We start from the raw sequence: 21,283 nt of genomic DNA on the forward strand, positions 1-21,283 counted from the left end.
TGAAATGGATGAATGGCCTAAAAAGTCTGAGGCATTATCCACGCTATTCCTAACGTCCTTTTCTTGAGAAATAAACAATGTGATAAGAAAATGAATAACAAAAGTACTTATGTAAAGAAAAAGGCTTAAGAAAGAAAGAAAGAAAGAAAGAAAGAAAGAAAGAAAGAAAAAGAAAGGCTTCATGGACTATTATCAAACTACATGAAAAAAATTATGGCATCAAAATAGTGTATCTTACCCTATTTTTAAGACATGAATTCTAAAAACCCTGAATTTGAGACACTCAGCAGATGCTGCTGCCTGAGCCATCTCATCAATTCTGGTCGCAGCCTTGGAGGACAATGCAGCCATCTGATGGGTTCAGCATCAACTGAGTGAGCCAACAGCGCACACAACAGCACTCTACAGAAATAATCAGTGGTTTAACACAGGGCATGTGCAACATTCCTGAAATAACACATCCATAACTCACTGCCAAGCGCTGATCAATTCAAAACCTGCAGAGGCAGAAGCATTATTATGGCTCTGAAATCCATATTCAGTAAGGCTGTGCTCAGAAAGTTTCATTTCAATTTCAAGAAAATGAGTTACTAGAAAGGCTCAGTAATGACTTTGGCAGCTGTAAGTACCCTTCACTCCCAGCAGAGCCCCTTGCAGCTCAAGAGGATCTAAAATATAAGAAAGTCACCGATTCACTGGACCTAAGGTCTTGAATTCTGGGGGAGACAATGGAGTGTGACAGTGCTGTGGGCAGCACTAAAAGGCAATCTTGAGCCACTGAGCTGGAGAACACAGGAGCATCCTGACTCTGCATTAGGCACAGGCCATCAAGAGCCACTCCAGAACACCTCAGCTCCCTCATGATGCTCACAGCCTCTTCAGTAAGACAATATTAATGCTTCCGGAGAATCCAAACTCTCTTCTATCGAAAGGGTTAGAAGTAAATGCCAAGTTAAAAACTTCACCAAACTGTGGAGAAATTTAGCAGCAAGAAAACAAAAGTTAAGTGTGAAACTTGCCCACAGTGCTCTCTACTCTGGTGAAGGCCCAGTGCTGAGCGTCTACAAAGCGCAGCTGCAAGCCATGCTGCCATAACACGTCTCTGTCTGTTCCGTGCCACTCTTTATAAAACCTCTTACATTTCCTCACCTGCAAACCATGGGGGACTGGGGTGGACAGTGCTCTCTCTCGCTAACATGGAGGACTGGGGTGGACAGTGCTCGCTCTCGCTCTCGCTCGCGCTCTCTCTCTCTCTCTCTCTCTCTCTCTCTCTCTCTCTCTCTCTCTCTCTCTCTCTCTCTCTAATATGGGGGACTGGGGTAGACAGTGCTTTCTCTAACATGGGGGACTGGGGTGTACAGTGCGCTCTCTCTCCTACAGACTGCATGTGCTTTGCCTCAGGCCAACCATCGGCATCCTGTCATCAAGCAGGAGCTGCAAGGGGTTCACTGCCCTCTATGTACTCAGGTTTCCTCCATGATGGGGTCTCACCCAGTGTCATGAGTTTTGTTTCTGACATCCTTGCAAATGAGACTGGGGGGCTTGCCTAGCTTGCACAGGCCTGGGTTCCATCCTCAGCGCCCCCAAAGCAGTACAAGTATTTTTGGTAATTAAGATACCCTGAGCAAAAATGTGATTTTATGAAGGAAAATAACATATGGCAATAGTGTTTGCAAAGTGGGGCTTGGAAGGCTTCAAGACGCATGTTTTCACGTGTCAGCGGCGGACAGTATCATGTCTTGTGGTCTGCTTCCAAACGTCAATCTCACTCCAAGTTTCTGTGCACAGATTAAGACTAAACCCGCATGCTTTGAGAGAGAAGAGAACCTCACAGAACCTAATTTGCCAAAGCACCAGTAATTTCCAGCTGACCATGAGACTGGCTAGACCAGGTAGGGAGAAGATGCCAAACTCCAACTGTTGTCACCGAGAAGTTATTGGCTCTAAATGCCAGGGCTAAGCACAAGGAGACTGAAGCCCCACAGCACGTGGTAAAAAGCTGGAGCCTGGTCTCTGGACAGTCTCTCCCAGCGTGTGGATGTTCTGATTCCTAAGTCACAGCATCTAAAGTCCCTTGCTTCTAGCAGGTGTTTTGAGCCTTAACTGCTGACCTTGCTTTCAATATGGCTCACTGCCTCGGTCCCTACTACAAGCTCCTTTAGTGCCACTGTTCACTGACCTTCTACAAGGTCTTCCTTTCGTCTACCTTCTGTATTCTTTCTTGCCTGTCTGTCAACTCCTGCTCGGTGTGTCTCCCTCATGAGCTAACCAGCCTGCAGGCCTGGCAAAGGCACATGAAAGAACAGTACGGTAATGTCACAAAAGAGAACGCAGCGGTGTCATCAGGGGTGAGCACAGCGCCTTCACCACCTCCCCTCGGCCTACTCAGGGCACCGACCAGTGAGTGCAGGCATATGCAACACATTGTTTCCTTCTGACTCCGTGGCCTTCTATATCCAGTACTCAAGCGGCCTGCCTTTTGCAGCACACAGGTTTATCTTCCCATTGTTGCCAGACTAATGAAAACTTTGAAATCAGTAATGAAAACAGCACGCATATGCCATCAGGGAAAAGAAGTCAGAGTTCACCTTCAGCCATTCATTGTAGAGCTGTGACTCAGCCCCCCTCCGCCCCCACAAAAAAAAAAAAAAACAGTATTCCCAGAATGCAATGGATTCAGGAAACTTCTTTTCTTTCTTTCTTTCTTTATTTTTTTTTTTTTTAAAGATAGAGTCTCACAACGTATCCTAGGCTGGCCTTTAACTAACAGAGACCTCCATCCCGTATGTCTGCTTCCTGAGTACTATGATTAACCGGCCGTGGCACGACACTCAGCCTTCATGGAGCTGGAGAGCTAACTCAGAGGTTAAAGCCACTGGCTGCGCGTGCAGAGGACCCGGATTTGGACCCAAGCCTGTAACTCTAGTTCTAGGGGGTCTGATGTCCTTCTCCGGAGTGTGCAGACATACATGCAGGTAAAACCTTCATACATATGACATAAGAGATCTAAAGGAAACTGGAAGTTTAAACACATTCTTAAAGAAAAAGAAAACTCTTCCAACCAGATGGTGGTGACGCAAACCTGAAATCCCAGCACTCAGGACACAGAGGCAGGCTGACCTCTGTGAGTTTGAGGCCAGCCTGGTCTACACAGTGAGCTCCAGGATAGCCAGGGCTACACAGAGAAACCCTGTATCAAAACCCAAAGGGGAGGGGGAGTCTCCGAGCCACTTTTCACGCCTTTTTGTCTGGCTTCCTCCCCTGTGGCATGGAAACAGAACTGAAGGTGCTACCGTTTTACGATCAGTGCAGAGCTCTGTCTGCTCACTGTCTGTTCCTGATTTGCCCATCCATCCATTCTCTGTGCACACAACAACTGCACCTTGTGGGATTAAAGCAAGCGAGAAACCGAGGAGGCCCGGTTCTCTGGCATGACTAGAGATACAAGCCTAAGAACAATGCTATGGAAGTCGGAGCTTGTGGTCCTGAGCCACGAAGTGCAGTGTGCCTTGGGGACAGCTAACCAAGTGTCTGCCACTGCACCACAGCACCAGAGCTGCACTTCATCCAAAACATCCTATCTAGATCTGGTCACTGAACTCTTACCTGACTGCACCTCACACTCAGACCATGGTCCCAAATCCCCAACCAGAGGCTTCCAAATTCCCTGGCAAAATGACAGATTCTACATCCGGAACATAAAAAGTTAAAAGATTCCATCACCCCAAAGGGCTCATCAAGCATGGCACCAACTACTAAGGAGCCATGTTGGCAGAACCAAATCCTCCTCTAGCAGAGAAAAAGAGGGTCATTTTCAATGACTCTGGTATCAAGGAAGTAGCAACTGCCACACACATGGCCTTGCTTGGCTCCACAAACTCAGGACAATATTCAAGTGTGAAAGCCAGTCATCTGGAGGGGTGGCTGTATCCTGGCTCTGCAGGGCTGGCAGACATGGCTCTGTACAAAGTTTTCTTCCAATGGTACTCATGTGACACCTGTCATTTTTGAAAACAAGGTTTGGTTGCTGTAATTACAGGTAACTCCACTATTGTAGCTGAAGGAAAAGCTTCAGAAACCCTGCAAGTGTGCCTGGCTGAGCACACAGTAAAGGCTGCACAGGCTACAGCTCCACAACAAGAGCCGCCATATACACTGCACCCTGAGGACTGACTAGAGGGACATCCATGGTAATGAGTGCAAGTGTACGTCTCGGTCAATTAAAATGGACCTGCAGATGAATATTTAATAACTCTGAGAACTGTTCTGGGCCTAAATGGTTTTTAAATTGCCAGCGTGGTGGGCACCCATTATCTGCGCACATACAAGAGGTTGGTTTGCTCTGAGGCCATAAACTCATATAATATGCCTCATGTCCAACTTCCTTTAAGAAATTCTACTTTGAATGAAATGAGATGCTTATAGTCACTTTAAGAAACTTTTTCAATTTTTTGTATTATATGAAGAAAAAGCTGGGTGTGGTGGCGCATGCCTTTAATCCCAGCACTCGGGAGGCAGAGGCAGGCGGATCACTGTGAGTTCAAGGCCAGCCTGGTCTACAAAGTGAGTCCAGGACAGTCAAGGCCACACAGAGAAATTCTGTCTCGAAAAACTAAATAAATAAATATAATTTTTTTTAAAAGAAGAAAAAAAAAGAAAAGAACTGAAGGTTATCACTATGTAACTTTGATTTTGGCTTTGGTTTTTTGTTTGTTTAGTTTTAAAGATGTGCCACCATTCCTGGCTCTTTCCATGGCCTGTCCAGCTCACCAGTACCATCCTACACTGTGCTGAGCTCTGACCAAAGCAGCATTGTTCACACAATCAGTGCCCTCAGCTATACTAACCTTTCCTTTCTAAGTATTTCTCTCGCTCTGCCTCACTGCTCTCTGCCAACCTCTGAGTGAGAGGTCACATTGCCATTAGGGCCTAGACTTGCTCACAGAGCCCCAAGGCCAAGACAGCCTGGAGATGACCCTTCTCAGATGGCACACAATGGTAGGATCTTAGATAACAGTTCAAACACAGTGAGCCCAGATTCCCAAGTTAACCTCCTCTGAGTGAAGGTTTTAATTCTAACATGATTTAACCACTGTTTAGTCAAAATGAGGTTCTCTCTTGAAATAAAATATTCCTAATACGTTAATCATTTCCTCCTGATTTTTTCTAATGTTTTGAGTAATCAATTGCCACACTCTACTAAGCCAATTAAAGTGGAAACAATCCCACTGGGAGCATTTCAAAGTGGGCACCTGAAGGTGAGTCCGGTCACCACATCAGCACATCCCTGCAGAACACTGCTGAGGGAATGACATGAACTCTCACACCTCCCCGACCCTCTGAGAGCACTAACATTGAGAAAATCACCTTGTTTCATGCATTATACACCATTGTTCCTAAATTTTTCTTTAAAAACACTACCCAAATCTAAAACTCCAAGGAAAATTCAGACGTAGCCCAGGTGATGCTCAGGAAAACTGCTCATAGTGTATGTGGGTATGCTCATGGCCGCGCAGGCACACCACACAGACCAGCTGTCTTGGCCCCTTTTCCTGTAATTGTGAGGAAATACCCCCAGCAAAAGCAACTTGGGGAAAAGGGGGTTCACTGGCTCCCAATTCCAGGACAAGGCTAACACTGTGGGGCAGACAAGGTAGCAGGAACTTGTGGTTAAGTCATGTAACAGCCACAGCTGCGGGCAGAGAGCTAGAGCTCTGCCTGCTTTCTCCACTTACACAACCCAGGCTCCCTCCAGCAAGGAATGCTGGCGCCCAAGCTGGCAGTCTTCCTGCCTCAGTTACTTTAACCATCTGCCACAGAAAACCACTGAGATCTGTCATGCTGAGAGTTACAATGAACCATCATGTCTACCACGGACACTGAGATCTAAAACTGACCCCATTCAGCCGGGCGTGGTGGCGCACGCCTTTAATCCCAGCACTCGGGAGGCAGAGGCAGGTGGATCACTGTGAGTTCGAGGCCAGCCTGGTCTACAAAGTGAGTCCAGGACAGCCAGGGCTACACAAAGAAACCCTGTCTTGAAAAAAAAAAAAAAACCAAAACTGGCCCCGTTCATCTGCTGCAGGTTCTTTGGCATATAAGCCTAACTGTACAAAAATAAGCCACTGGGTTTAAGAAAAATGTACACAATAAAGTGGTTTCATGAGAAATAAAAAAGTTTCCCAGCGCAGCCAACAGCAGTGGCAGCATTTGGAAATGACAGGCCTTCGAGGTGGCTCACCATGTGAGCTGCCAATGAGACATGCCTTAGAAACCCACTAACAAAGTAGTTCTCTGCCATCATAGGTCAATGTACTACCATCTCAGAAAAGGAGAAACCTCTGACACTTACAATGAACAATCCCTGGCCAGAGGTCACCTTCCTGGCATGCCTTGCTAGGACCTTCTGCTCAGAAGATACCTCTAACGCCTCTTCCATAGGACGGAGCCCAATCAGACCAGTGCTGCCAATAGAACTGTCACAGCAATAGAAAGGGTTTATTTACACTGTCCAGCTGGATGTCACCAGCCAAATGTGGCCTCTGAGTAACTGAAATGTGTCCTGCCTGAGGATCTGAACTTTACCAGGGTCCTAACTATATACTCAATTATAACGAAGATCAACTTCAATAGCTGTGTGTGGCATATGGCTGCCATATGGAACAGCCTAGCGAGTCAGAATGCCGTGGACAGTACCGTGCTGCAGATAGCCTTGCTGACAAAGCCACTTTCCGTTGAGGCAAATGGCGACTGCTCACTTAGGGCAGCAAGAGTCTGAGACTAGGGCTAGTACAAAGAGCCTTTCTTGAAGGTCACCACCAGTGCCGGCCCCTCCAGCGTCTAAGCTACAGCATGGGCCACCATAGCTTCATTTATACTTAAAAGCAGCCAACTTAGGAATTAGGATTAATATATGATAAAGAGTAGCTCAGAAAAATGAATCTAAAACTTTCCAAGCTTTGCTTAACTTAATAAAGGCAGCCACTTGTCCCAAGTACCAAGTGAGTTCTGTTCCACTATTTCATTCTCAATGACTGCCTACTTTACATTTTAATCTTTTATTATATTCAGTTTAAAATTTGTTTCTGGGTGTTAAAGAGATGGCTCAGCAGTTAAGAGCACTTGATGACCAGAGTTCAATTCTCAGGATCTACATGGCAGCTCACAACCATCTGTAACTCCAGTTCTAAGAGACCGGATGCCCTTTTCTAGCCTCCGGCACCAGGCACACATGTGGCAAACAGATATACATGCAGGCAAAAGACATATATGAATTTAAAAAGTTTTTTTAAAAAATGTTTCTAGCTAGCTGTGGTGGGACGCATTCCCAGGATAGTGTGACTGCACTGCAAGAGTCTGAGATATGTGGTGTAAGACGCAATTAAAGATGCTACAGAGCCAAGGCACATGGTACCAATGCTGTGATGCTATGTCCATCATTAGAACTCAGTGTGCACGGAGTTATCTCTTCAGAAACCCAGGGTGAGGGGGGACAATTATTCAATAATGGCAAATAAGCTACTTTCTAGAAATGATTGGGACTACTACTTTATTTGAGTAAAAGTAACTAAGAGGGAAAAAAATCAAGTTTCTGTGCATCAGAATCTGCCAGTCTGTTCACCTGAGTACACTGACAATACTTGTAAACTGGCCCTTTCTATAGAAGGATATATTTTTAAGCCCAAACAATTAGAGTTAAAATTTTTCCACAAATATAGTACATATGGAGTTAGCTAAAGTAATTACTTTCCAATCTGTGTTAAAGTTAATCTGTATAGTATATAGCCCCTTCTCCCACCCCACCCACCCCCCAAAAAAACCTTTAGCTTATTATTTGGGAAACAAAATTAAGTATGCTCAGTCCTAATAATCAAATCATACAGGATAGTAGGCCTAACACCTCCTGGTTTTCTCATGGCATTCATCAATGCACATTATTCTTATGAACAAGCCTGCTGAAGGCAGGCCACAGAGAGAGACTGCCCACACACTGCCAGCGTCTAACCCAGCACAACCCAGCAGGCAGGTGACCCCGACACTGCATCAGACCCACGGCTGTCCTCAGGGAGCTGCTAGAGCAAGCAGAGACCTTTACTCTAAAAAGAAGAAAGTCAACTGCTATTGTCAATTATAGTTCCAACATCAACATCTAAAATGAACCTGTTGCTGGGAGAAAAGCCATTGACAACTGAAGTGTCGCATATTGCTTCCCAATGTGCAAGGCCTCTTGGACTTTGTAGTTTTGTCTTCAGTTCTTACTGATCTCCAACAAAGCAAAGGACTGTGGGTTTCCTCCCCACCTGGGGCCATGTGACTGATCTTCTCATCAGTAAAATCAAGGATTAGACTCAATAGCTAGTTTGTAAAACTAAACACTTATCAACAAGTCTCCTCTCTTCCTCCAGACTGTGAAAGACCAAACAAGAATTAAGCCTTCATAATGTCTAGTTCAAAGGGGAAGCCACAGAAAATGTTTTAAAACATAAAGCAAACCCAATAAACTCACTGCCATATTTATATAACCTTTAAGTTAAATGAAATATATAGCCAGGTGTGGTGGCGCACGCCTTTAATCCCAGCACCTGGGAGGCAGAGGCAGGTGATCACTGTGAGTTTGAGGCCAGCCTGGTCTACAAAGCGAGATTAGGATAGTCATGGCTACACAGAAAAACCCTGTCTCAGGGGGAAACAAAATATCTATAGTACCAACATTTCCTCCAATCTGGGCACCAGCAATTCCTATGATCTTCACTAATTGCTTTTCTATGCCACATATTATTTAATTAACACCAGGAGGTAAAGGCAAACCAGCAGAATCTTGAATACTTCCCTGTAAGTCATTCAAAGTAAGACACAGAAAAAAAATAAAGGCAAAACTACTTTCTACTGAAAGATTGATCAAAATACTTGGCACCCAAGACATTAACTATAAATATCTGATTATTGTCTGGTTTCAGGCCATTATATATTCCTAGTTTATTGCTGCCGTAAAATTAGGCACAATAAGCACAAATAAAAATTATTCTACAAATAAAATACATGAAAAAGAAACATTCATTATGGCACACAGCATGAATGTGGAGTCATAATCCTTGCAAAGCAAGCAGTCTTATTAGCTCTGCAGCACCATGCTCGGAAGAAGCTCGGCCGGCTCCTGCTCAGGACAGGCTCCAGCTTCCTCACACAGCGCGGGCCAGAAATGCTGGGAGACAGCTTTCTCAACAATGAAACCCTGCGTGATGCATACAGTAACCAAGAATGGTGGCCCACATCTGCAATCTCAGCTCCTGAAGGTGGAGCGGAGGGGCGAGCTCACGGTTTGTCAGCAGTGATGAGGGATGAGTAAGCACCAGAAAACAACAGTTTAACAGGTGAGTGGGGACCTGAGCCTTAGATAGTCACTTCCTTGTTACTAGGTCACCTGCGGTAAGTACTGTATGAACATCTGTTACTGTGTGACAAGGTCATTCACCCCAGTTGGCTTCTGACACATAAGCACCATTAAATACCTTTCCTTTCTCATACAGACATCCTTTTGGCCAAGTGACAGTTATCTATAACATCAAAAAATGACTTATGAAAACCTATTCAATTAACTTCAAATAAAACTGTAAGTTTCTATTTTAATATCTAAATAAAGTACAGCTACACACTTAAAAAAAAATTGGAAAAGGCTGGGCTCCTACCCGGAAATGGTGGAGATTCACAGATAACGCAGATTGCCTAAAGCCTGAAGAAATTATAGCACAGAGGACAAGGAGCAAGTCACTTCCCAGGAGTCCCAGCAATATCAGCTTCAAACTGCTTTTAACAGTTTGAAGGATGACTCTCTCAGGAAAACAGGAGAATTCTGAAACTGTCTTTTCAATACAGGATGAACACCCTGAGGCTTGGGAGCCACTCGCCTATAAAGTGGTGCACAAGCACACACTCAGCTCAGGCTCAGCTCCCCGCTCCCCAGCTCCCACACACAGAGCTGGGTGAGGCGCAGCCCTGGGCTCCTGCTCTGGGGAGGTGGAGCCAAGCAGATCCCTGGGGCTCACTGGCCAGCTAGCTCAGATGAATAGACAGGCTCAGTGAGAGACTGTCAAAAATCAGGTGAAAGCAATTAAGGAAAACATGTAATACCAACCCCAGGCCTCCACATGCAGAAGCACACATGAGCATGTGCACCAATGTACACATTACACACAAGGGGAGAGGCAGGAAGGAGGAAGTGGGCCAAGGTGGGGAAAGGGGAGATGGATTTTCAATGTAGTCATGCTTTTCCCTTAAACCATGTCTCCTACCCTCCTGCATGGCCCAAGACAGCCCCCAGTGCTAGAGGAATCGTCTTCACACAACTTCTAATGTGCTTGCTGATCTCCTAGTGTGTGTCAGGCACATGCTGGTCGTAGTCACAATGGGACGAAAGGCAGGGGTAGAACCTTCCTGCTCACTGTGAGGAAACCTATGAGGTGCTTATACCAAGTCCAACATCTTACCTGCAGACTTGTGTCCCTCTGTCCCTGCCAGGCAGCATGCCTTCACAATCCATTGCTCAGGTTTGACTCTTCCGCCCCTGCACCTCTCGTGTGATCATCCATGGGCTTTTCCACATGAGCCTCTCTATTCTTTAAGGCCCAGCTGGCAGCTGGCTCCCTCTTCGTCGCAGCTCTACCTCCTTCTACATGTAAGGTCCTCTTGGAAGGCTGCTTTCTGCATTTAACAAATCCTACTTTTCCACTTCTGAGAGACAAATGTCCCACATTCATTTCTATATTCTGCATGTGCCTAAGAGCCATCTACGAATGAGTATGCATGGTGACTGAAATCATCAAGAGGATGCTCTCACAGCACCTGTTCACAGGCCGGGAGTCATCACTCAGCACTAAGTGTGCCATGGCTAACCATAATCACATTTACACCACGACACCCCAGCCAGGGTCACCCCACAACAAGAACCAAACAGAATTCCATACAATCTATTCGAATCACTGGCACCGGATATTTAAATCATTTAACTTTTTCGTCTAAGAAAATGTGTTACACTTAGGGGACTAGGCACTGATGCGTCCCGACCTTTTTGCGGCTCTAGCTGAGCTGAGGTCATGAAGTGTTTCCTGAGGCAACGGGCAAGTGCCTCAACCCTCCTTTGCTCTTCATAAAAATGGCAAACACTACAACAAACATTTCCACAAAATGGGTCATTGTTAGCAAATGCTGTTTCCTCACTCAACAATCAAATGTGTAAATAATTTGTCCAAGAATGCCACTGCAGGCATACTTTTCATTATAAATATCTTCCAGCTACTTTTAAAATAAGCTAAAAATACAGTACCTGAAACTCAACAGAGAATCTGAATTTGTCTCCTTTAAGCTAAATATATCTCTGTGTGAATAACATACTTCTTTATGAATAGCAAACACCAAAATAGCTCACACTTAAACAAGTTCAAGATCAACTGTGAAAAAGAAGTCATCTTAGGGGAGAGACATTTTTACGAGGTTCAAGCCTTTCCAGGACACTTCTGCATCAGGAAGGAAGCCAGCCAAACACAAGCCATTCATATTTAGTTCAGAAAAGCATCTTGCCACCCTGGGGCCCCTGTACCCAGAAAATTCAGAAATAAAGGTAACTTCTTAAAAATGCAGGTATTGTGCACATAAGGAAAGAGGCTAACGACAGGCTATTGGAGCCCTAACCTCCGCTTCCCCGCGGTACACACACAATCTGCTCCAAAACAAAAATACTTGTCTTTGTTTCTTCTACCTCCTTCTTCAGTCAAGCCGGTTCTGCTTTGACTAAATGTAGACTGCAAAGTGCTGTGCCACCACACGCCTCTGGCAGCCAGTTCACACTCAGTTCCTCTACCATAGCAGCATAGACCAATGCCCCTTTGAATGGGCAAAGCAGAAGGCCTTCACTTCAGCCTAGATGGGCTTGACTCAAGAGGGTAATCTCACGTGCTGAACTCATTGCCAAATCACAGTATGAAAGAGCCAGGATCAAAGCAGGACCCAATCACACAGGCAGCACATACACCAACACTGAGTTTGTCATAGGTTATGTGGCCCGGGACTTGTGGGAAATTATTCAAAAATATTTACCCAGATGAATTCTACAGAAAATCCCTAAGTACCTACTAGCCATAAAGGGTTGAGGGATTCTCTAGGCAGCATTAGGGCAGCAGGGCATCCAGAAATGCCAACAGAGCAGAAGTCACACGCTGAGTCTACAGTGAGTGCCAAGGATTCTTCAGAGGAGCCTGTCTGTGTCCTATGGCTCCTGTAGGTGAGGCCAGTTATAAAAGCCCTAGCTGCTAATGATACTGGTAGCTGAGGACATGAGTCCTCATTTCCAACTATAAAAGCACAGGAGAGCACACCAAGAGTGGACTTACAACTCGACAAGCTCAGGTGGAGATTCACACGCCACAGTCATCTCCTGTACTGCAGAACAACACAAAGCAGCCTGCCGCTTCGCCCAAAGTTTTGCCACAGGTCTCTTGGTTTATGAGTGGAGATGAAGAGGCAGCCCTGAAATGCCACAGGCAGGGCCCTAACACTTCAGCAAGATACTTTAGACAGTAGATGCTAACACCTATTGAGCATTTGTATCAAGTTCTTATGGACCAAAAGTGTTACGGTTCTTTTCTCTTCCGTTCCTGTTATCAACATGGAATCTGCTCGGTTCCAGGGATTACTCAGACTTACTGGGTGTTACAGGCTTCAGCTCTAGTGCTATTAGTGACATGAAAACCAGAAATGTCTTCCACACTTTAGTTTCCAACTGGGGCAGCTACATTTAATATACGATGGACAATGACAAATACAGAGGGATCTTATGTGAGGACCTTGCTCACCCATAAAATCTAAGCTCTTTCCATAAACCCCAGCTTATGTCAAGGACATATATGGCCTTTCCTATATAAAGGAACATGAGACACGATGTCATTTGCCAGGGGAAAAAACAAAAGTGCCAAGAAAGCCAAGACCTGCTCTCTACACATACCTATGTCTCTAATGCCTTTCAAATCCAATGTTCAGATATGCAGCTCTTTCTTGAATTTGGCCTTTAGCTCTAGTGACATGTATGAAGTCTTCTGATTTTCCACATTTATACACTTAAATTGGCCTCCCTAAATAAGTGCTACAAACAATTTTATTGGGCAAAGAAATTTTTATATCTTTGTAATGCATAATAAGCCCAACTAAATCTTAAAAGTGTGCTACGGGCCAGGCGTGATGGCGAATGCCTTTAAGCACAGCAGAGGCAAGCAGATCGGAGTGAGTTCAAAGCCAGCCTGGTCTACAAAGGGAGTCTAGGACAGCCAAGGCTACACAGAGAAACCCTGTCTGAAAAAGAAAAAACAGAAACAAAAACAAAAAAAAAGTGTGCTATGGACAGACTAAGCCATTGACAGAAAAAGTAGAAACCAGTGGGCAGGGGAAATGGCCAAACAAGGAGATACTCAAAAATGCCAGGCAAAGACCACAGCACACACAACACACACCTCACCAAAATTACTCCCACTCATGCACGAAATGTAATTTACCTCCTGTCAACCAACACTCCATCTGTTTAATGACAACTCACACTTCATTACAAATGCTTTCAAGGCTGGAAGGTGGCTTGGCAGCAAAGGGTGCCTGCTGCTCTGACAGAGGTCCCAGCGCCCACCAGGTGACTCACAGACACACACATCCATCTTTGAGAGAGATCCACAGGCTCTGAACTCCTCAGGCAACTGCACTCGGGTGCAGAGATCCACACAAGGATGCAAACATACATATACAATAAGACATTCTTAGTTGGGTTCACTGTATATAAATAGGGTTTTCATGTCAGTGGAAAGAAATTAGACCATGATGCCCCAGTTACCAATAATAAGCCCCAAATCAAAACTTTATTTGACTTTTCCCTAAAGCAATAATTTCATAACTTTGCCAATTGCTTAATTTTCATATCAGTGGAACATGACCCTTCCCTTCACATTCTATCTCACTACAATCTTGGTATAAATGTCTCATTTTTCTTTTTAAAAAAACTAATTACATGGTTCAGTAAGTTGCCTGCAGTATCACACTGATGTTATTTACAATAGAAAGTTAGACTTCAGCTTGCTCTCTCAATTTCAAGCATGTTTAGCCTAATAATTCTAGTTCATTGAATCTTTTTCTATTCTTCATATGAAAGCATTTGAGTCAGTATCTTTCCATAATTTCACAACAGTGGTTTGTTACTGATTAATAAATGTCACTTCTGCTAAGGATGTATAACTTAAGTCAGCTATGTAAGTGAGCATACATGTCCACACAGACAGTGAAAACTAACCACTTTAATGCCGGAAAACTAACTCAGAACAAAATATAGGAAAAGAAAATTGTAATAAAAATGCTTTAGAGCTGTGCGATGGTGGCGCACACCTGTAATCCCAACAGTCTGGAAGCAGAAGCAGGTGGATGTCTGTGAGTTTGAGGCCAGTCTAGTCTACAAAGAGAGTTCCAGGACAGCCAGGGGGGCTACACAGAGAAACCCTGCTCCAAAAAACCAAAAACGGCTGGAGAGATGGCTCAGAGGTTAAGAGCACTAACTGCTCTTCCAGAGATCCTAAATTCAACTCCCAGCAACCACATGATGGCTCACAACCATCTATAATGGAATCGGATTCCCTCTTCTGGTGTGCATGAAAGCAGAGCACTCATATACATAAAATAAAGACTTTATATAAATATATTTTTGTATAAAATTTTTTTTTAAAACAGAAAATAGAAAAATAAAGTATGTTTTAGGCCAGGGGCGGTGCACACTTCTTTAATCCCAGCACTTGGGATCCCTATGAGGTTAAGGCCATCTTGGTCTACCCTTCTCATATATTCTTAATAGTGTTCTGAGCATAGCCCAGTGTGTGTGCCTCTTTTACACCCCTTGTAGACTAAGTTCCTCAAACTAAACTCAAAGACAGAGCACTCACACAGCCAAAAAATGACCACACACACTCACTGGGTGCCCTGCTCTGACATATGGCAGCAGTCACCACTCTACTTAGAGCGCACAGCAAGTCAAAAACGGGCTGTCCTCTTCACACAACCGTTTGGAGAAGGGGCCAGTCGGATGACTCAACAGATAAAAGTACTTACTATGCAAGACCTGCAGCCAAGACCCAGAGCCCACAGTGGGAGGAGAGGACTCTCAGAAGCTGTCCTCCAATCTCTACAACATGTCACCAGCGGCACATGCATGTCCCGCAACATGCACACCCATATACAAAAAAAAAAAAAAAAAAAAAAAAAGTGGAAAACCCAGATACATTTCCTATGTATGTTATCTTTGCTACCGAGACATTTTTGTTGTTCCCTCATTGCCCCACCCAAACATTAACACTAGAAAATGTAATTATTTCAGCTTGAAAGCAGACTTTGGCAGCAGCAAGCACTAAATGCTCCACAGAACAGAGTCAATCCTCATCTCTGAGCTCGTGGTTGTCAGTGCAGTGCAACAGCCGACAGCTACGGTTACAGAGTAAGTGCTGTGTGTGCGAGCTTGGGACTTTATTAACTTCAGCATCATAATCCAATTTACAGGGAGGAAACTAAGACGACGATCAGTTAAACAAACTGACCAAAGACTCCCAGCTGTTAAGTGACTATGCGGCACTGGAGACCAAGCAATCAGGAGCCACACAATGCCCCCACAGAGCAGGCTCTGAACACAGCAGTATCTCCCCTCACACCGCTCCAGAGCCTTCAAGCATTCCAAGTACAATGTTATAAATCAACCCCTTGCATCTGGAGGAGTGCTCCCACTCCATAAGGCTACTTTACCAAAGTATACTCATGTGTGCTGAGGCAGCAGTGGTATTTACTAACACCATGTCAAGGTACAAAACATAACCAAAAGCACTAGCAGCACAGTACTTCAGTGTCCCTGTTAGCATTGCAATAGCACTGCCCTGTGCCTAACATCTGCTAGCAGGACTCTGCTAAAGCTTATTTTACCTAAAATAAAATACCTCTTAAGTAGACTGGAAAAGGAAGTGTTTAATACTCTCAATTCTAAGGGAACCAATAGGAACTGTCCCTTTGATCATTCCTGAATATTCTTCATGTCACCTTCACCGCCATTATGCCACTCACTTTTCTAATTAAATTTCACATATCTCCTAATATTTGAGCCATATAATTTACTCTTTTAGCCACTTTTACATGCAAAAGAGGACAATTTGTGTCGCTGGCTCTAACAACATTCCCAACACTCAGCACACTTAAAGACGACGACACTCAAGGCTGCCACGGCTGCTCAGAAAGAGCACATACTTCACAGTTCTCAAAAGGACAGAGCGTGCAAACCAGATGCCATTCCTTTAGAAACTACAGTCCATCAGCAAGAGAAGGACAGCCTTGGTGAAACAGCACATCGGCTTCATGCACCTAGGCAAACAGCGAGTACGCCAGCTGCTCTGTCTGCCCTCTTCCACACAGCCATTCTGCTGTCCTGTCTAACTAAAACGTAGTGCATTCATAGGCACTGACGCACGCCTTTAACCCCAACGCTGAGGAGGCAGAGGCAGCCAGATTTCTGAGAGTTCGAGGCCACCTTGGTCTACAGAGTGAGTTCCAGGTCAGCCAGAGCTACTAAGTGAGGCCTTGATTTTAAAAAAAAAAAAGTAGTATTTCTATGGTTCAAAAAAAAAAAAAGTTTAGGGCTGGAGAGATGGCTCAGCAGTTAAAAGCACTGTCTGCTCGTCCAGAGGTCCTGAGTTCAATTCCCAGCAACCACATGGTAGCTCACAACCATCTACACTGGGATCTGACGCCCTCTTCTGGCCTGCAGGTGTACATGCAGGCAAAGCACTCAGACATAAAATATTTTTTTCTTAAATTTAAAAATAAGTCAATCTTTGCTTAATTCTCTACCAAAGTATACTCAAGTTAATGAACTTCGGGTGTGACATAAACCACTAGGGAAAAAATAGCAGCCAGAGTTTTAGCTCGGTGACAAGCTGGTCTCCAAGAAAAGCACCTACTCTACTGTCAGGAGCAAACAAGCTCATAATTAGGTGGGAGGCATGGCTTCTCAATTGTTACAAAATGAATTAAGGGATTAGGAAGGAGAAACAGAAAATGAAAACCCAGAATAGTCACCAAAAATAGAGGACAAGGGCTGGGAGATGGCCTAGCCGGTAAAGCCAAGCTAGCTGAGTCTAAGCCGTAGGACACACATGATAGAAAGAGAGAGAGAACTCCACAGCTATGCCACGGTACGCATGCCCTCCCACAGCAGATCAATCGACCAACCGCTCAATCAATCAATATTAGTTTAGATTAATAGATCAATCACTCAATCAATCAATCAGTGTTAGTTAAAATATTTTTTTTAAGATTAAAAACTAAAGAAGAGCTGGGCAGTGGTGACATTCGCCTTTAATCCCAGCACTCAGGAGGCAGACACAGGCGGATCTTTGTGAGTTCAAGGCCAGCCTGGTCTACAGAGTTCCAGGACAGCCCACTATTAAGCAATCTCACCTAAAGAGAATGTCCATTTACAGAACAAACACCAAAGTATCAGGAGAGAGGCTTGCAAGCCCAGGATTAGCTCTAGTCCACTGTGCTGTACTGCCCCCTAGCTGCTGTGGCAGGAGATCCACCAACCAAAAAAGAAAAAAAAAACAACAAAAAAAAACAGGGCTGCCAACAAGTTTTGAAGAATTTGGCAGGAAATCCTTTAGGCAAATTTAGAACCTTTAAAAGAGACCCACAAGAATACACTGGAATTTGTTTTCTGTCTTCCTGCAATAAAGAATAAGAACATAAACTAACAAAATATCTCAGCAACGCGTGCAATACTCCAACCACAAATTAACTAGAGTGTAGCTTAGGGTCCACCGCCCAGGTGAGAAGGGCCTGCAGTCCTCCCCACTGAGAGTAGGCTAGCCAAGTGTGGTGCGCAGCCTGTAACAGCACTCCGTGAGCCTGGGGGCAGCGCCAGCAGCACGCAAAGGCCTGGCTCAAAAACATCAACACTGGAATTTGTCTTGACTTAGAAAATTCTGTAGGATATGAACTAAAAATCGTTGGATAGAGGAGTGAAGATGTCTGCCAGAACTAAAAACTACTGATAACATTTTCTGCATTTGTAAGTGTATAGTAAATATAAGTAGTAGTTTAGACTGACAAATATCTTCCATTCAAAGTTTCTAGGTGTCAGATGCAAATTAAAGTCAAAAATTAGTTAATTAAAAATTAGTATTTCTGGAATCAGTAAGGGAAATATGCTGAGATACTTCACAGAAAGTTATCTTTCTCAAAAACACTATCCAAGGCCAATTCGAGCTTTGTGTAGTAAAGGCTGCATTAAATTTCTATGTTTTCAATTTGCCAAGAGCTCAGCTGGCAAAGTCCAAGTGGAATGGGGAAAGTTCTTGTTCAAAAAGCTGTCTTACTAATTACTCACAATTCACTAGTAACTTAAAGACAGTGGGCCAGAGCCTGTCTCCACCCAAACACAGCACAGCAGGTATGCAATCCTTTCCTCTAACAGTACCAATTTCAGAGATGGTGAGCGCTGCATCCCAGCATGCAAGAGGCTAGGCCAGAAGGAGCACTTCAAGTGTAAGCTACATGGCAACTCCCTGTCTGTAAATAATAACACAGTAATTTAAATGATTTTATAAGATTCTAATTTTCAGCACGCCTTGGGAAGGACAAGGGACTTTAAGGGAAAGGAAATGTAGGAAGAGGAGAAGGGAGAAGGGAAAGTGACAAACATACTGTTGACCGAATGCGTGGGATCTCTGTTTTAAGCAACTCTTAACATGTCCAAAATTTATCATTTTTCAGAAAACTTTGATATAAATAATTTTGAAGGAAAAACCAAACCCTTACCCTGCAGCTCATGATGTATCACACCCACTAGGTTGGGTTCGTCTCCCCACCAGAATATCCACAGCTCTTTGCAATCTGGCTTGACGTCACGACGCCATACACACAGCAGGTTGGCTTGCAGACAGCGGATGAAACTTAACAGGATTGGATCATCTTGGGCTGGGGCTGAAATTATGGGTCCACAGTCCCCATGCCCTCCAAAATTGTACCTACGCCATTTGATTCCTGTGAGTTCAGCCTGAAAAACAAGAGATTTGCAATAGTTTTGGTTTTTCTTTACTTATAAAGCACTCAAAGCAAGCTGATAAAATAAGCATTCATCCTCAACTGCACATCACTCAAGAGCAGACATCAGGCCCTCTGAGCTGTGGGACAGGGATGTGGGGAGAATTTCTATCAAGACTTCGCCAAGCTCATCGTGGTGAGTACAAGATAAAACAAGCCAGTAATCAGTATGTGCTGCTGAAATGTTTTTCATTTGCCTGGCCAGTTACTGTAAAATACCCATATTTTTCAAAACTATTTTCAATTATTACTCCCTATTCAGTTTACAAACTATACTTACTTTACAAGCAAATGGGGGGGGGGGATAGAGATGACTCAGCAGCTAAGAGCACTGGCAGCGCTCAGAGGACAGAAGTTGGAATCCCAGCATCCACTTGGTGGATCGTAGCTCCCCTTAACTCTAATCCCAGGAGAGCCAGTGCCCTCTTCTTCGTATATACGGGCACAGGTGACACCCAGTGAACATACAGACATGCATGGCAAAGCTCTCATATATAATTTTTTAAAGCTTTTAACCAGGTAAAAGCTTTGGCATGGTAGCGCACGCCTTTAGTCCCAGCTTTCAGCAGACAGAGGCAGGCAGATTTCTGTGAGTTCCCAGCCAGCCTGGTATACAGAGTGAGTTTCAGGGCACCCAGGGCTACACAGTGAAACCCTATCTCAAAACAAAACAAAACCCTTCTAAATATTTTAATGTAAATAAATAAAACAAGATTTTAAAAATAAGTGTTGAAACATGGTGGTGCAAGCCTTTAATCTCAGCACTCAGGAGGCAAAGAGAGGTGGAACTCCATGAGTTTGCGGCCAACTTGGGCCACAAGATATACAGGGATTGTCTCAATGTCACAATGACAATGTTGATGACAAAAGTACAAATTGACAGTTCCTAACACAAAAAATCTGGCACTGGAAATATTCCTAAATCCACACTTTGGAAGTGTTTGAGATTCACATACTCCCATTAGTGACAGCAAGGCAGTGAAGTGTACATCAGCAGCCCAAAATGTGAAATCTACACCCTGACACATCTGGTCCCAAGAACTTGGAATAAGGGGTTCTTCCCCAGGGGAAGACACTCTTTCTTCCAAGAAATTTCTCACTCCCCACCTCGTTCCCCACTTCAGCAGCTAGCTCAGGACATGGAGTTTACACCAGGGCAATACAGCAGCTGAAAGGCTCCTCTGAAAGCAGCTGCTAAGAGACCTGACAAAGCACTCAGCAGCAGCTAAGGCGTGTTACTTAGCGTGCAGCATAAGATCCCTGACTCCTTAGCAAGCCTCTGCTGCGGTTGAGCCTTTTGGTTGGTTGGTTGGTTGGTTGGTTAGTTGGTTTTTTGAGACAAGGTTTCTCTGTGTAGCCTTGGCTGTCCTGAACTCGATTTGTAGACCAGGCTGGCCTCACACTCACAGCGTCTGCCTCTGCCTCTGCCTCTGCCTCTGGAGAGCTGGGATTAAAGGCGTGAGCCACCACGCCCGGCGGGCCTTTTGTCTTTCAAACACATTGTAAAACCTGGAACTTAAAACACACAAGCAGAGGCTGTGTGGCCCGCTGTGCGTTCCACAAATTTCTACTTTCAGGTTTGCTGAAGCTTCTGCCTGATGAACTGAACATCAAATACAAAGGAGAGCAGAGCTCCTTACTCAGGTAGCTGTAGACTGGGACCGTGCACTGTTCAGAGCACAGCTGGCTCACCACAGTCCTTCTCACACAGCCCATGGATCCCCAGCCCTCCAGCCCCTCCCCAACAAAGCCAGCCATTGTATAGAGCACAGGGCAGGAAAGTAACCATCTGCAACACAACTGAGACTAACCAGGTGATAAAACAGCCAACTGGCACAGTGGTCATAGTCAAGGGGAAAATAAGCATATTTCTTTATCCCAAAGAGCAGTTTAACTTCAAAAGAAAAGCTATAAAAACAATAACCACACTAATACTGTCTGGAGCTCAGAAACCCACCTATTAGTCTATAGCTGACAAAATGGGCTTTTAGAGATTTAAAAAAAAAAAAAAGACTGGGGGAGGGAGAGGGGGGGAGGAGAAACAGGGTCTCACTATGTAGCCCTGGCTGGCCTTGAACTCACTATGTATGCCAGGCTGACCTTTATCTCACAAAGACCCACTTGTCTAAGT

The 21,283-nt window shown here is 44.5% G+C and overlaps 1 protein-coding gene and 1 long non-coding RNA gene across 6 annotated transcripts in view; one reads left to right on the forward strand and one right to left on the reverse strand.

The window, feature by feature from the left end:
* Window positions 1-17,691, forward strand: part of LOC311587712 — a 39,748-nt gene extending 22,057 nt beyond the window's left edge. The window contains exon 2 of the long non-coding RNA XR_014775949.1: window positions 13,747-17,691. This is a non-coding gene — a long non-coding RNA (uncharacterized lncRNA). The remainder of the gene's footprint in view (window positions 1-13,746) is intronic.
* Window positions 1-21,283, reverse strand: part of MED13L (mediator complex subunit 13L) — a 213,787-nt gene that overhangs the window by 159,648 nt on the left and 32,856 nt on the right. For 4 of the 5 annotated variants that reach the window (XM_084764816.1, XM_084764815.1, XM_084764818.1 and 1 more), the window contains exon 2: window positions 18,868-19,105. In XM_084764816.1, the coding sequence (XP_084620942.1) occupies window positions 18,868-19,105 (238 nt within the window). Of the gene's footprint in view, window positions 1-18,867; window positions 19,106-21,283 lie in introns of those variants that run through there. The other variant, XM_084764819.1, reaches the window with a different exon arrangement.

The sequence above is a fragment of the Acomys minous genome (assembly GCF_964271855.1).
Source record: "Acomys minous genome assembly, chromosome: 16".
Taxonomy (NCBI): domain Eukaryota; kingdom Metazoa; phylum Chordata; class Mammalia; order Rodentia; family Muridae; genus Acomys; species Acomys minous.